The sequence below is a fragment of the Vigna umbellata genome, chromosome 3, assembly GCF_029865625.1.
Source record: "Vigna umbellata cultivar VRB3 chromosome 3, Vumbellata_1.0, whole genome shotgun sequence".
Taxonomy (NCBI): domain Eukaryota; kingdom Viridiplantae; phylum Streptophyta; class Magnoliopsida; order Fabales; family Fabaceae; genus Vigna; species Vigna umbellata.
In genome coordinates this window covers 20,227,588-20,244,044 of record NC_142167.1, presented here as the reverse complement: position 1 = coordinate 20,244,044, position 16,457 = coordinate 20,227,588, and the positions used below count along the sequence as shown (strand labels likewise).

Below are 16,457 nucleotides of genomic sequence, written 5' to 3'. Positions count from 1 at the left end.
AGAAATATATTTCATAAATCTCGTTTCAAAAATCATATTTTGAAAATTTCAGAAAACTTTCTCTACAAAATTTCAGAAATATTTAATTCAGAAATTACTTTAGGAAAGATAAAATGGTTATTTTAAAAAATTAAGAGATGTAAGAATAAATTCTGGGGGTGCAGGAAGCAAAGGTGGAAATTGTAATCCCTGAATAGATCTACATATGAAAAAAAACTTATGCCCACGATGGTATTGGGTTGGGCTCCGTAGGTGGTTCTACTGACTCAGAAACGACGTCGTAAAAGCCACGATAGTGCTTCACAATTTTGGCAGAGGAGCATACGAACCCTAAAACTAGATGCTCAGATTGAGCTTCTACTTTTGAGACGAGGTCGTTGATTGTTATGACCATCAGCTCATCTTCGAAAAAGCACGGTCAAGATCAGCCAGAATTAAGTGGTCCTACCCCCAAATCCCAGCGAACCAAAATGGGCAAATCTGATGACAACGATAAGAAGGTAACCTTGTTTCGATTCGAATTCGGATAAAACCAGCAACCTCGTTTTCCAAATCGCCAAAATAGCGATTTCCCACAAATCCTGCGCCTTTGGGACTGCGTAAAGATAACACCTTGTTTCCGTCATTGATTCAAATTCGAAACTTTGATTTGCAGCTATTATATAGCACACTACAAGGATCTTAAAGTCAATGTTCAGAACAGCAAATGTGATTTTAGAATATCATATGATACAAAGTCAAAACAAATTCCTCTGTATGTTTTACTAAATAGGTTCTTTGTATTGATCATTCTAAAAGTATAACCATTTATGGGTTTTGTGTAGAACCTGGGTAAGAAACTCAAAGATGTGGAAATAAGCGTTCCAATAGTGTATGGAAACATAGCATTTTGGCTTGGGAAAAAGGCTAGCGAGTAAGTATCCTACATTGCCTCTACCTGATATAATGTTTTGCTTGAAGTCACTAAAATGGATTTTAAAGCTGAGAAAGTCGCCATGTTTATGTTATGTAAGGTATCAGTCGCATAAATGGACAGTATATGTTCGTGGAGCAACCAATGAGGATCTTGGGGCGATAATAAAACGTGTTGTTTTTCAGTTGCACTCTAGTTTCAATAATCCCACCCGTGTTGTGGAGTCACCGCCTTTTGAACTCTCAGAGGCAGGATGGGGGGAATTTGAAGTTGCCATCACACTTTATTTTCACAGTGATGTTTGTGACAAGCCTTTGAACTTGTGAGTTGTTGGTTACTGCTTTGAATTTAGTTTCCTGTAGCCTGCTTCCAGGAAAAAAAAAAATATTATTGATGCTCCGATTTCTTAGTTCAGTGTTGAGGTTCAAGTATGCTTGAAATTTTTTATGGTATGCAAAATGTCTACTATTTTCTGGCATGTTTCAACCGTCTACAACTTGCTTATGCTTCTGAAATTCTGCAAGAGTGCAGCTCTATTCCCTGCTAAGTTTAGTTAGATAGATAGAGCAATATGGCTGGAGTGCTTCATTATTATCAATGATAAGCTTGGATGACTATATAAATAACATCTATTTTGCTAACTGCAAAGTTTGGTAATAGTGTGCTGTTATATATAGCCCAAGTGCTTGAATATTATCTAACCATATACTAGATGACAATACAACCCCCCGTTTCCTTTGTTATTAGTCATGCAGATTGAAAACTATTTTATGTGAATGTAAAAATAATTTCTGAACCTTGTATTCTATTGAAGAGTGATATATATACAGATATCATCACTTGAAGTTGTATCCAGAGGATGAAAACAGTTCCATGTCTGCAAAGAAGCCTGTTGTTGTGGAGTTTTATGATGAGATAGTTTTCCCTGATCCTTCGGAGGCCTTTTTAGCTCGTTTGCAGAGTCATCCAGCTGTGAACTTACCAAGATTACCTGCTGGGCTTACATTGCCTCCTCCTGGTATGTTGTGTAGCAATTACCCCCTGTTATCTGCAGCTCTCCTGTTTCCATGCTTGAGTTGAAAGAACTTGTAAATGCAGTACCTGTTGAGGATGCAAGTAAAAGGAGGAAAGGTGATACTAAAGATCATTCTTTAAGTCAATGGTTCACGAATTTCTCAGAAGCAGATGAGCTCTTACAGCTTGCGGCAGCTCGACAGCAGGTATGTATGACAATAATTTTATCATATTTAAAGTATGTAATATTTTTGGATGTCAAATCGATTGTCGATTGTTGATGCCTTAATGGTATAGTCATGGATTAAAATGAGCCGTGACAGCAAGCATCGCTTACATGTTACAAAGTAGAAAGTTTGCATCATACTTGGTCACTTGTATATAGTAAAAAACCTTAGCAATCCAAATTATGGATACACCTGATAGTTCTGTATAGAGAAATGTTATAGCAGTAGCATCATGATTTATGATCTTGATGCAAGGTTCATGTTTGATCAAAAAAAGGAATATGTATGAGGATTTTTGTAGATTTCTTTTCCTGAAAATTTTCTGCTTTTCAGAACATGTACTTCAGATTCATCCATCAAGAGACTTAAACTAATGATCTATGCTTGGGAGTTTATTTTGTTTGTATGATGTTTACGGCCCTTTTTTTGGATTAGTTGAACTCAAAATAACTGTGCCTTTGAAGTATTAGAATAGAAAGAAGAAATGTTTTTCCTAATTTACATTGTTGTATGTACTGATATGTGCTTGTATGGGATTCCGGGTTGTAATTAAATAATTTAATTCAAAGCCAACCGAAGGGAAGGAGGAGGGGAGGGGACAGAAGACAGATACGATGGTCTATATGCTGATTAACATTATTCTAGTTTTATTCAATCGCTATCATGTTCCATCACTCCTACTTGTTCATCATTTAACGATTTAATTAACAATCCATTATCATCAACATATGTGGGTTCTATATGTTCTAATCATTTTCTATGTGGGGCATGAATATTTAGAATGAACATCATAGAGTAATCTTATAATAATAAACATGACAGGACTAAAGTATATAATTTGAGAGCGCACTTGTTAGAAGAACTTTTTTTTTTCCAAATCACTGACCTTTGTCAGTGTGTTGAATTGAAGTCTGTATTACAGTCCCTTTCCTTGTATGCACTTCATAAGCTGTTGATTAACTTGTTACTTGTATATCTATGGTAGTGAGTCACAAGGGGGACCTGAGAAAGATGTGGTTGAATCTTTTTTTTCTTGTTGGTTAATTATGAGCATGTTTTAACTTTTCTTGTAGATTTTGATTGTTCAATCATCTTAAAGTAGTAAGAAAATTGTGACTAAACTCATATTGTGCTTCCAAATTCAGGTTCAAGCACATATTGCTAAACTCAGACGACAGATAAACTTGATAGATGGACAGCATCATCAGTTTAAATCTTCTTCTGACCAGTAGATGTACAATTAGGATTTTGGTGGCTCTTTTTGTAATGACTGAAGGAGCAGAAGAATGGGATGATTGTGTGCTTCTAATCAGCTAGTTGTTTCTTCAATTGTATTGTAACTTGTTTCGTTTTTTTTTTTTTTGTCAACGATGTTGTAATTTTAGAGTAGTGTACCTCTGCCAATAAACAGAAGCGGCCAAATGTGTATGATTTAACCATAAAAGATTAGAAAATGTAGTATTTCTCATTTATTATAACGTATATTCAATATACCTATAAATTTAGATATATCATCTGAATAAAAAAAAATAGATATATCATGTTGACAGCAATTAATGACAAGATCAAATAAGCAATTCAATTAAGCATTTCTTAATAAGTTTGTCAAATATATTTTTAAACTTGACTTGACAGAATCCTACTATTCGGTAATAGATTTGATGGATATCCATTAAATTTTATTTGTGATAAAGTAATTATATGTTTTAAAATTATTATCAGCAATACCTTCTTTGTGTCAGAGCATAATATAACCTCCCTTTTGTTTCATCAGCAATATCTTAGTTGAAAAACAATTAATAAAAGAGAGAGAGTAATGAATTGAATCTTGTAAAAGATAACAAACATTTATTTTAATTTGAATCTCAAACAAAATCATGGAGTAGTATTATGCCTTCAATCATACTTATTGATTAATTTTTCATAATTATTGAAAGCAGAACTAATAACTAAGAATATTTGAGTTCAGAATGGGCAAATTGAACATGGGGACAAGCTCCATGATAGCCTACTGAAACCCTAGTTGTTGAAAACCCAGTTTTTCGGAAGGTATGAAAAGGTGTTGAAATAGGCACATGTTAAAGAGTGAATAGATTAGTGGTGGAGGTGTTGAGTAAGTGGAATGATGAAAATAGTGTAGGTTTGAGTTATAGGAGGAAAACATTATACTAAATGTTTTGAAATGGCAATGCATTGAAGTGGATATTGAGGGAAGGTAGGGTCCCTTCAAAGGCTGGCATAACATACATACATTTGAGTGGGTTTGGGTGGGTAATATGGTACGACTAGACCTTAGGGCTTGCCGTTAATGGGAAAATCCATCTTCCAGCTGTTTTATTTTGGTGGGTTTTGTAGTTCTAAGTCAGGTTCCCACATTCATGTTCTTTTGAGCAGGTACAATCACCAGACCAAAAATTACCAAGTAGGTAGTTTGCAGGTACATTGGTACAACAAAGTAATGCATGCTATTGTTAGCCAAGGAATGCCCTTTGGTACGTTCAACAGTACAGATAATAATTTAAGAAAAAAAATTCACGCCAATAATTATCATTTCATAATCTATTACAATAATAAAATGATCTTAAAACAAAGTGAACTTTTATATTTGCAAAGAAAAACATATAATAAAAGATAATAAAAAAATAAAAATTAAATATATTTTTCTTCCTTAACTTTAACTGAAAATTGGAATTAGTCTGTCTTTCAAATTTTGAATTAATTTAGTCTTTCAAAATTATATGGATTTAGTCCTTTTAACCAAATTTTGTTAAATTTGTTTGATGTTTCAAACGGAATAAACAACTCAAATATTATCATGAAACACGTTTAAAATATTAAATAAATTTAACACAATTTAATTAAAAGAACTAAATTCATGTATTTCTAAAATTGAGAAATTAAATTTGATCAAAATTTTAAAAAATAACTAATTTTAGTTTATTTTTACAAGGAATTAATATAATATTTAACTCTAAAAAATAGTATGAAATGAAAGTTTAAAAAAAAAAGAACTACCTTTGTGAATGTGAAATTATGATTATCTAATACGAGAGAAGACTTGAGAGCTGGATCTCAATTCGCACTATGCCAGTCATCGACATAGTCTTTGCTTTTGTTGTGCCAGCTGTGAACGACATTTCAATCTATTTCATGCATACGTAATAAACATTTGTATTTATTATTATTATTATAAACTAGAACAAGAAAAAACACAATATATCTTAAGATGGACACAAGCTTAGGTTTTTGGATAGGATAAGAGTCTTAGAATTAGTAGAAACAAACAAGTTTTATCATGGAATTGACTTGTCACTACCCTGCTTTTTCATAAATGCTTTCTTATTAAAATAAAACATATAAATGAATAAACCTACATAAGATTAAGATAATCAAGAAAAGATTTAATGTTTTCTTCTTATTCGAACGAGCTTCTGCTTTCTTTACCTGCTAAAAGATTACATAATATATATTATCTTGCTTAAACAAGGGATCACATCTCACACTCTACAAAAGAAGCCAAACATATAAACCAGAAACATAACTTAGCTTTCTCTATAACACATCTTTCTTTAACTTGACATAAAAATATTTGGTGGTCACATAAGAAGAAAGATGTGAACTTCATTTTAGTTACGTAAACGTATGGAGAGCACACAAGAAGAAAGACATGTGCTTGGTAGCACTTGTATGAACAAGGAACAGTTTTTATTATACTGACTTGGAAAGTAAATGGAAAGAAGTTAGAATTTGACACAAGAGTGAGAATGGTTGGTGTGATAGTAAAGAAGGAAAAAAAGGGGTGTTGTGGGTTGAGGTTGGTTGGCCTAGAAGGTAAAAAGAAAATGAGAGATTAGGCAAAGGAGTAAAGATGGGCGTTTTCAAGTGGTTGGAATGATGTGCGAAACAGGGCCTTGGCAAGTGGATTTTGGGAAGCAAGAGTAACATGGCCTTCATGTGCCAAAGTAAAGGTTAAGTCTCCATCAACTTAAAAGAACATCCCCTTCGTTGATTTGCTCCTCTGAGCACCGCATTTTGGTGAAAATGGTGGGCCTTTCGACTCTCTCCCTAATTTTAATTCCATCTCTTTCTTCAATTCATCTCATTCACAGAACATGAAGCCTCTGTCCAAGGAATGCGACATCCGTTTATCTGGTTTCCCATCTACACCTTACCTTCCACTGTAATAATACATTTATTTTTTTTATTTATACACATTTCATATGGTGCTAGAACTGCTACTGTTATGGTACGTACTTCCTTACAAACAAACCGACACAACTATCCAATTTTTCATCCCTTCTTTCTCCACCTTACTTTTTCCATCACATCCATTCCCATCATTCCCCTTTCTCAAATTTCTCTATACACTGCTGCAAATCCCTCACTTTCCTATGGTCCAGTTTTACAAGGACATAAACAGATAAAAAGATACGTTTTATGAATTCAATTAATATATAATTAACACTTATCTATCTAAGTAGGGTTTAATGTTCAGGATTTAATGTTCAGGTTTAGAGTTTTAAATTTATGTCTTACATTAATAATAGATGAAAAAGTTGAATATGAAAAAGTTGAATATGAGTTGAATTCATATTTCATTGATATTGTATTTCTTCGTTAAATCTTTCTAAGATTCATAAAAGGTGTGTTAGAATTTTAAGTACAAGTCTACTAGGTCTCACAACATTGGATAAAAAAAAAGAAAAAGTAGAATACAATATAAAATCTCTTATATAATTGGATTCAGATCTTATATATTCTATTTTTCCCATGAATTTTTTTCTTGATAAATCCAACAAGGTGGTGGTAATAAAGTTGTGTGGGTATTGGTTTAACCATAGAACATAGTTGACCTTAAGTATGAGGAGTTATGGTTTAAGTGGTTGAATGTGTGCTTGTGGATGGATGTTATTGATGTCCTACAAATTAGCATGGAGTTTGGCATTGAGAGAGACACAAATGGCAGGACAGATCACTAAAATGCCGGACATACCGTATATGATAAGGGTCATTGAATATTATTGATAAGATGAATTTATTATTGTGGGGATGGGAAACAATGGTAATGGTAAAAAGAAGGAAGGTGGTGCAGGTTAAACCTAAATAGTGGTGCGCATTGAATATACTTTATGTCTTATTACACATACGTTATCTAGTGGTCATGGCTTAGGCAGGGCCACATGGGAAGCCCTGCATTGTTGAGACACTGATTTCTGAGTGCATTAACCATTGCGTTCAAGTTCTAGGCCAAAGCCAACCATCAACTCTGCTAACATCATATTACATGGTCCAAAGGAATCAAAATGCTACATCTCTCTATCACTGGATTGAACATGGAACTATAATGTTGGAATTCATGCCAAATTCTCACTACAAAACCTTAGTAAATTCAACCCACTTGCATGAGAGACCCTTCATCGTTCACAATCACAATTGCGTTTTCAGTTACTTTTGTTGTTACACACTTCAGCCTATCCTTGTATAGTCTTTCCACTATAATAAATACGAATGTCTTCAGTGAAAAGAACTAACCAACCAACCACGTTGTTGAGCATGACAACTGCACCTTCCATTGACAGCTTAGCCTGCTGGTTATGCATGATTTTTCCTAAATTAATTCGGATCTTAATTAATCAGCATAGCAGATAGGGATTAATTAGGCTACTATGGTCCAATGAATATATATATATGATAATAATTTATTTTTTTCTTGAAAATGGAAGGTGGTGAAGCATCTTCTAGGAAAGCAAATTATTCTTACTACAACATCATATTTTCTTTTTTCTTTTTTCTTTATGATTATATAGCACAAATAATGACACGAAAACTTTAACATGGGTAGTCTCAAAAATGTTGAACACGGAAACACATATCTATATATTATATTATTATGAATGATTTAATTTAACAATCGATATCTATACACTCAAAATCATTTATAAACAAGATTAATCAAATATGATAATCTAAACATATTGTCATCTAATACAAAAATGAATATAATCCATCTAACTAATATCAAAAAGTAGAAAGTAATCATCATATAAGATTTGTTCATTATTTTAATAATCATAATAATAAATTATGAAAAAAGTTTACAAGTTTATAACTTTTAGAAAAGCATTGTATTTGTCTCTGTTAACATTACGGTGAAGTATGTTAAAATTAGGTCACTGACAAAAGAAAATGTCTTTCAAATTAGACATTTCACCGACGTATAATACGTGTATGACACAGGAACACTATTTGTGAGACGTGTCTGAGTTTCGTATCCTATATCTCATTTGGTTTAAACATAATGTGCTACCCTTCTTCAGTTGCACTCTTTGTGTTATGTTATTTGAAAAAGAAAATTAAGATCAAGGTTTTTATTCGTGTGATAAAAATTTATTAGGTAAATACTAGATTAAGCTATTATCCAAAAGTACCTAATCTTTGGTGGTCATGTGAATTGGATGAAATGGGCGACAAAAGGACCAGAGTGTTTAGGCTATATGTTTTGAAATGTTTCAGTAGTTTGTTGTGGCAGGTGTTGTTACACTTGAACTTGGAGGTAGAGTTATGAAACCGAATCCAAAACCTGAAAAGTATGAAAAACAGTGCAACATACACATGGGTTTCTGTTGCATGAGTCACTTATCACTCCTCACTCGTCAGTATCACAAGCCGAACAACCAGAATGGCCAAACCATCACCAGGACCAGAGTGGTGTGCTAATGATTCCATAGAGATTGTGCAGGATTCCATTCAAAAATTCTTCCAAATTCCCTTCACTCACACAACATTTACACTCTAAAATAACAAATTGTGTTTACGATCGTTTCTGTTAGTGGAGTTACTAGTTAGCACAGTTAGCAGCACGAAATCAAAATCAAAGTTCTTATTTATACAATTCATCAGCTAGACTTATAAATCAAAATATAAAGGGTCTTACATGTACGATGTACCAAATTCCGAGGAGTCTATATAAGCCACACGTTTTCTTAGCCAGATCTTAGTACCCTTACGGAATGAAACTATTATATGTTTCTTAAAACTGTGATACACAACTTCCTTTTTCACAGATACTAATACTTTTCTATTTTTCTTTTTATGACCGCAATTTTTTATATGTTGTTGCTGATAATTAATCTTCGTTAAGAAACCTGGTTTACTGCTATTAATGGATCTCCTTTCTCAAGTTTTTTTCCTAACTAATAAACGAACGTTTTGAGTGTGAATCAAATATTATCATGCAATTTAAAAGTAACCCTCTTTCATAATTGTGAATTCAGGAAGGATTACAAATACGAGAAGTAATGATAAAACTTTGTGCATAAAAGAAAACTGAGATTGAAAGACGAGAATAATGTTGTCCAAGGATTAAGTACATTCTTACAAGGTCGAGACGTACCAGTCTAATCCACCTTTCCACCAAACGAGTCCAAGCTGTACTTCTCCTCTAAGTGGCTGGGATGTTTCCACCCTCTTTCTCCAATAGAGTTGAAATCTTAGTTAGATGAGTCAAGTTACATATAAAAAGACACTTCGTGCTCCATTCACAAAGACACTCCGATGTTCAAATCAAAAAAACATTCTGATATTCAAAAAGACAATCTGATATTCAAAAAGACAATCTGATATTCAGAAAGACAATCTGATATTCAGAAAGACACTCTGATATTCAAGTCGGAAAAATATTTCGATACCCAAATCAAAAATACATTTCTAATACTTAAGTCAAAGAAAGATATTTCGATACTCAAATCAATCAAATATGAAATACTAGATACAATAATTAGCGTAAAATTCATACATAGCAAACAGTGTCCGTTTATAATATTTCCAAGTGTTTTTACTTGAGTGCACCTAAGCCGAGTAGGTGAGACGTAATCTATGTCAGTTTAGGGTAATATAATCTCTGACGTGTCTCCTAATTGCTAAATATAATCTCTGACGTGTCTCCTAATTGCTAATTAACAATCCTTTACTTCGTTGTAGTGTGCTGACCTAGCTTACATGTATTTGCTGAGATGATATTGTCTAATGGTGAAGACATGATTTAAGTTATGTCCTATACAGAATAAAAACAGAAAAGAAGAGAGGGAGGTTATAGAAAGTGTGTGAGCTTGATGGAAAGAGGATTTGAGGGAAATGAATAGAGGTGAATAAGAAGGTTGAAAGCAGAGAGATAGGTAAGGAAAGAATTGAAGGAGGAGTAGAGTGAAACTGGGACCATGTTGCCGTGAGGAGGACCAACATAGAATAGTATAGCCAATGGGGTTGGCTCCCACCATGTCCTTGCACAAATACACAAACCCCAAAACACCCGTGGTCTGCCCTTTAATTTGCCTCCTACCCCACACTCCCTCCACATCACCCTCTTTCCACCATCTCCATAAATACCCCCTCATCACCTTCTTATTTCTCATCATCCACCACTACATCTTCTTCACTCCCTCTTCTCTTCTCATTCATCACATCTCAACCACTCAACAACATGGCCATTAGAAAATCAAACAAGCTTCCACAACATGCAGTCTTGAAGCAGATCCTTAAGAGGTGTTCAAGCCTAGGAAAGAAAAACGGGTACGATGATGATGGCCACCCCGGTGATGTCCCAAAAGGCCATTTTGCTGTTTATGTGGGTGAAAACAGAACTAGGCACATTGTGCCAATCTCATTCCTCGCTCACCCCGAGTTCCAATCCCTCCTTCGACAAGCTGAAGAAGAGTTTGGCTTCGATCACGAGATGGGTCTCACTATTCCTTGCGAAGAAGTTGTCTTCAGGTCTCTAACATCCTCGTTAAGATGAAACAGACAAGGGACGAGGTTTATTTTACGCAATGGTTCTGACTGAAGAGGATGGCCGAGATGAAGCACCACTTTTTGCTTCTTTTTTCTCCCTTCGTCATTGCCGTTTTCATTGGCCTCCCATTCACATTCTTCTTCATTTGCTATTTCTAAATCCATCTCATTCTTTTCTTGTCTTTTTTTTGGGTTTGTCGAAACAACCTGTTATGAAGTCAACTGTGCGACTCTAACTTTGTTTCCATGAAGATTTCATGGGTAGAAAACTGTACAAATGTTTGAAGTTTTCCTCGCAGAGGTTTCTATATAAAATACCCTGTGAGAGAAGTTTTATGTCAATGAAACAACTTCATGTATGTTCTATACTCCTGCTTCTTCTTCCAAGTCACACACAAACCCTCCATTTAATTCAAATTTAACAACCAAGATCTGCAACATTGGTAGTATAAGGAAAATCTAAAACTGAAAAAGATCAGCTTGTGGTGATGGATTACGAGAAAGTTAAAAAAGAATTTAGTTTTAAACTCACAATTTAGTTTTTTCTGTTAGAAAACTGTGTATTATTCAGAAAAAAAAAATGAAAAGTTAATGGACAGTACCATTGTTGTACGGGTTAACACTGTACGGCTTGTCTTAACTTTTAAACAATCCAACTTGCTAGAAAATGAAAGAAGGTAATCACATTAGAAGATTTTCTACAGTGATTATTGTGGACACCTTTTATCTTTTTTGCCTCGTATATTATTTATTATATTTACATTTTTTTTTTCATCTCTCTATATGTCAAGTGGTATAAAAGTGTTAATTCATCATTTGTCTTTCACCTGTAGAATTGTACAGTAACCAAAATCATGTCAAGTTTCCCCACTTAAGTATGTTTTTTTAAACCATGAATAGTGTCTGAGTTTGAATGCGACATTAACTAAAAAAAGTAAAAAATGCTAAGGAAGATTAACTATGAAACCTCCCACAAGTTCCATTGCTTGCTTATCAATTTCTATGGCACAATGCTGATGATAAAGTTGGAATCTGTAATAATACTGATAATGAAGTTTTTTTTGGTTGAGAAAAAAATAACAGTTGATAAGGTTTAAATGTCTTAGGAGAACGGTCATATTTTAAATGTCTCTGGTAAGTCCATTGAAAGTAGTAACTGACTCAACCTAATCACATTTTCGTACACTAAATCTTGGCTGAATTTTTTAAGGTTATTTAAGCTGAAGTTCATCTTATGGATTTACAATATGTTTGTTTACATTAAGTTCATCACTTTCACGATCATCACAATAAATGATTCCTTATCTTAGAAAAAAATTAAAGAGTATTTTAGGATTAAAGCAATGGTAATTAATAGTATAAGAAAAACCAGAAATGAAGTTGGATTGGAAGGACCATGGTTTTAAGCAAATATGAGCAAAGTGGTTGTTAATGATGAAGACAGGGCATAAATGATGGTTGTGGCCATGAGCAGACCTAGACAATAACCCTGCAAGTACTACTACCCTTACAACTCTTTCTCTTTTCCAAAAGCTCATACACTTTTTTACATGCCCTCTCAAGTTGATAGAGACCAAAAAACTGCCTAACTGTATTACATTTATTTGATTAATGGCAATACTAATAGCTTCACTTTACACTCTAGTCCTCCTCAATTATTTCTTGCACTAATAAAATCACATTTTCAACTTTATTATAGCCCTCTCTCTCACATCATCAACATACAAATCTCTTCCACAAAACTCAGATCAAGCTCTTGCTGTAAATCATAGTAACATTTTCTGAACTTCAATGCAAAACTTTATTATATAACTTATAGTAAAATTTAAATTTTGAATGAACACAACCTCAAACAAGCTTTATCTGAACACAAGGCTGAAAAATGAGTTTGAGAGTAGCTGGTTTTCCTTTTGGAGGAGGACCAGCAGAGAAAATAAGAGTGTGTCTGAGCTAAGATGGTCCTGTGCATTATTAATACCTCTTTTTCTTTCTTTTGGTTTCAGCCACAAAAGACTTCTGACCACTGACATTCACAACTCCCTCTTGTAAGTTATAACTGCCTTGCTGCATCGCCAACTTGACAACTCCCTTAGCATCAAAACATTCATCATGTGTCTTCTCCTTCCTACATTAATCTAATTCTCAATGTCCCTTTTGAGAAAGGAAAATATTAAAAAACAGAAAATATCTTCTCCCATTACTCTCTTGTCCATGCCTTTGTTTTCTCTCTCTCTTGCTCGTTCACACAACTACACATGATGGTTTGATCTGTCTGGACCATAAAAGATTCAATATAATTTAAAGAACAGAACACAAACTTCTTCAGACAAATATATGCAACTTGGGACTACATCATTTTCTTCATTACATGGCAAGAGGGTATATTGATTTTGCAGTTATATCATATAGATAATGAAGTAATATGAAAAAGAAAAACTCTGCATTATGGTTTGTAATAACTCAACTTATTCTTTTTAATACATCCTGCAAACTCTATTTTTCAAACTACATGCAGTTCTATATTTGTTTTCCTTTTTGCTATATCCATTAGTTTCCATCTCCAATAATGCATTTGCACTTTGCCTGTACTTCACAGTTAACTTGCCGATACATCAAATTCCCAATGGAATAATGTAGGTATTATTATTATCTTTCACTTTACTTGGATATTTGAGATCTACCGTGTGCAATTTCAATGCTGGAATTTTTCCCTAGAAACTAGAGTGTCCCACCCATGTGTTCTCTCAATTTCGTGGAAGCTTCCCATCTTCAACTATTAAACAAATTGAGAGATTCAGACTGGTAATATCCAATCAGTGTTACCTTTTTGTTTTCTATTGCCAATTATGTCTAACATCATGCAAATAGGATATATTTGGTTTGTTTTTATCATCATAAAAAACATCAAAAAAAAAAGATTATGCATAGTACAAGGGCTCGTGTGGGTAAAAAAGAAGTGAAATAGCTAAACTAAATGGTGAAAGTGAAAAAGGAAGAGCTTTTTGAACAATGACACATCTGTTGAACCAAAGTCAATGTTTTAATTATGTATAGTAATATGTACACCAAAGTGGACTTACCCTGCATAAGGGCTTGTTTTGTGTACTGGTATATAGACCCTGCATGTGCATGTGTATGCAAACATAAATACAAAGACACAGCACAAGCTTTCCCACTGACCACCCTAAAAAACCTAGCTATGTCTAAGTGCCATAACATCTGAGGAACAGGGAACATTTGTCATTGCATTAAAATACATAACGGTCTAATTTTACTGTAAAAGTGAATCTGTTCGTATCTGATCAAATACAAATAAGCAACTTCAAAACCAGTTCAAATAACCCCACAACTGTAGTGGTGAAAAGCCTTTGATTGTACCAATTGCTTTTCAGTTTTTGTTTTGCATTTTATTTATTGTGATCACTATTGAGGTTGGGCTAACGACAGTGAAAATGACCCTAAGAAAGAGATTGAATGTGGGGTGTAATGTAAGTATAGAGAAAGCGTGTTGGGCTGCCGAGACATATTTGAGAGAGATAGCAATGGCACCAATAAAGACATAGTTTTGCCACCATTTGCGGCATGGCCTGCTATATCATAAATTCTGTACTCATTTCGCCTCATCTTATCTCTAAAAAATATGTTTATCAATTTAAAAAATCAACATAATATCGAATAAAAATAATAAAGTTAAATACTTTATAAAAACAAGTTTAAAAATTAATTATTTTGAAGATGGCACATCTTATCAAAAGCTAGGGAATATTCCGGGTTGATGTCAAAATTTCCCATTTGGTTTCAGGTGTTAGTATTATTGTTGAAGAAGAAGGAAGGGACAAAATTGTCTTCTCATATCAAAAGTACGAATCCCATATCGGGTCCAACAGGTTTGGGGAAGTGTAATCTCACCGGCCGTCACCTATCCAAGAAAGAAAAGGGAAAAACTAAAACGCTGATTATGAATCCACCGAAATGTCGCTGTGATGTAGCGCTAGGAGGTGATCGAAGTTCGCACGGTGCTGGACCCCACCATAATTTGGTAGGTATGAGCTGCACGTGATTGACGCCCCCACAACACAAGGGCATCACCAAAAAAATAAAAATAAAAATAAAAACTCTTATTCCTTCCATCACATGCTCATACTTCGCTCACGAATCAAGCACCAATCATCATAAACGTAGAATGCATGAACGACTCTTACAACCCCAAATGCATTGTGCATGTATTTTTATTTTGCATCAAATAACAATAGTTGTTTTGTTTTGTTTTGTATTATGTTCTCTTACGTTCGAATTTTTTAATGAAAAGATTATTATAAGTTATAAGAATTAATGATTGTTTTGTTTAATGAAGTTTATCCGAAGGTCACGCTGGATAGATACATGTTTCTGATTTATTTTATTTTTTTCATTATTCTTTTCATCTCTATCTTAATTTCTTGACTTTGTGTGTGTAATGAGACTTTGCTGTTTTTATATAGACCAATCTATTTTTACAGAATTGACAACACTGTTCGTTAATCTCATTGTCAGTTATAATCATTTTATTACAATAATCTTATTTCTATTGTTACCTAAAATAAACCTTTTTAATTATTGATAACATATTATTTTTCCATTTATAATAAATTGATTTTTTTAAGGTCAAAATGAAGCAATACAAAAAATACCCAAATTTTAAATAGTAGAAACATGCCATTTGCAAATGCAGTGGATTAGGTGTGCTTAGGGAATGATAGAGGTTAGACGTCTATTTTATAGATGACATGACCAATCTCTTGTACCCAAATCAATTTATGACACTGTCTTTCAGAAATAAATTTTCTTTTTGAAAACGGAAAATAGACTTCCTTTTTATTTTCTATCTACTTTTTCTGGTTTATTTTTTTCTTTAATTTTTTTTATTTCTTTACATTTCATTTTTTTTTTCAAAAATAACAAATTATTGTATCTATATGAAGTAAAAGTTTATAAACAAAATTTTATTTTTATTGGGTAACATATATTTAAATATTTTTCTATAATAAATCAAACTAAAAAAATAAAAAAATTATCGAAAATATTCCCAAGTCTAAATTTAAATCTTATATTGGATAAAAAAGAAAATTAAATATCATATAAAAAAAACTCATTTAAAAGTAATATCAATTCTTTATATAGATTAATTCAATTCATGTATTCTCTTCCTAAGGACTCTCTTAAAAGAAATTATCACTAAAAAGTTATAATTATATCAAGCTTAAGCATAAAGTATGCATATTTTTTTAACAACTTAATTATATATACCTTCCCACTTAAAAGTGATTAAAGTGCTTGATGTATGCATGTAGCATGAAACTTTTCCAGCATTCCCATGATGTAAATAAACGAGAAACATTGAAATGGGGGAGAGCATGGAAGTGTTTTAGTTTTAATATTTAAATTTGGATGCATAGATAAAAAAGATGTAACTTTTGAGAAAAGTTGAATTGTTTAGGGTTTGGCATGTGGGAAATGATAGCATGAGGACCCAAGAT

The 16,457-nt window shown here is 33.2% G+C and overlaps 1 protein-coding gene and 1 pseudogene across 2 annotated transcripts; both read left to right on the top strand.

Moving 5' to 3' along the window:
• The first annotated feature begins 297 nt into the window (after positions 1-297).
• Positions 298-3,663, top strand: LOC124825803 (transcription initiation factor TFIID subunit 14b). Of its 2 annotated transcripts, XM_088109009.1 has the most exons (7): positions 360-500; positions 656-708; positions 825-913; positions 1,014-1,235; positions 1,744-1,931; positions 2,012-2,133; positions 3,300-3,663. In XM_088109009.1, the coding sequence occupies exons 2-7, from the start codon at positions 691-693 to the stop codon at positions 3,384-3,386; spliced, it is 726 nt and encodes a 241-aa protein (XP_087965135.1). In that variant the 5' UTR covers positions 360-500; positions 656-690; the 3' UTR covers positions 3,387-3,663. The 2 variants fall into 2 exon arrangements, with proteins under 2 accessions (XP_047154472.1, XP_087965135.1); XM_047298516.2 differs by lacking the exon at positions 656-708 and having other exon boundaries at positions 298-500.
• A 6,887-nt stretch (positions 3,664-10,550) lies between these two features.
• Positions 10,551-11,309, top strand: LOC124825805 (protein SMALL AUXIN UP-REGULATED RNA 12 pseudogene; annotated as a pseudogene).
• The last annotated feature ends 5,148 nt before the right edge of the window (positions 11,310-16,457 follow it).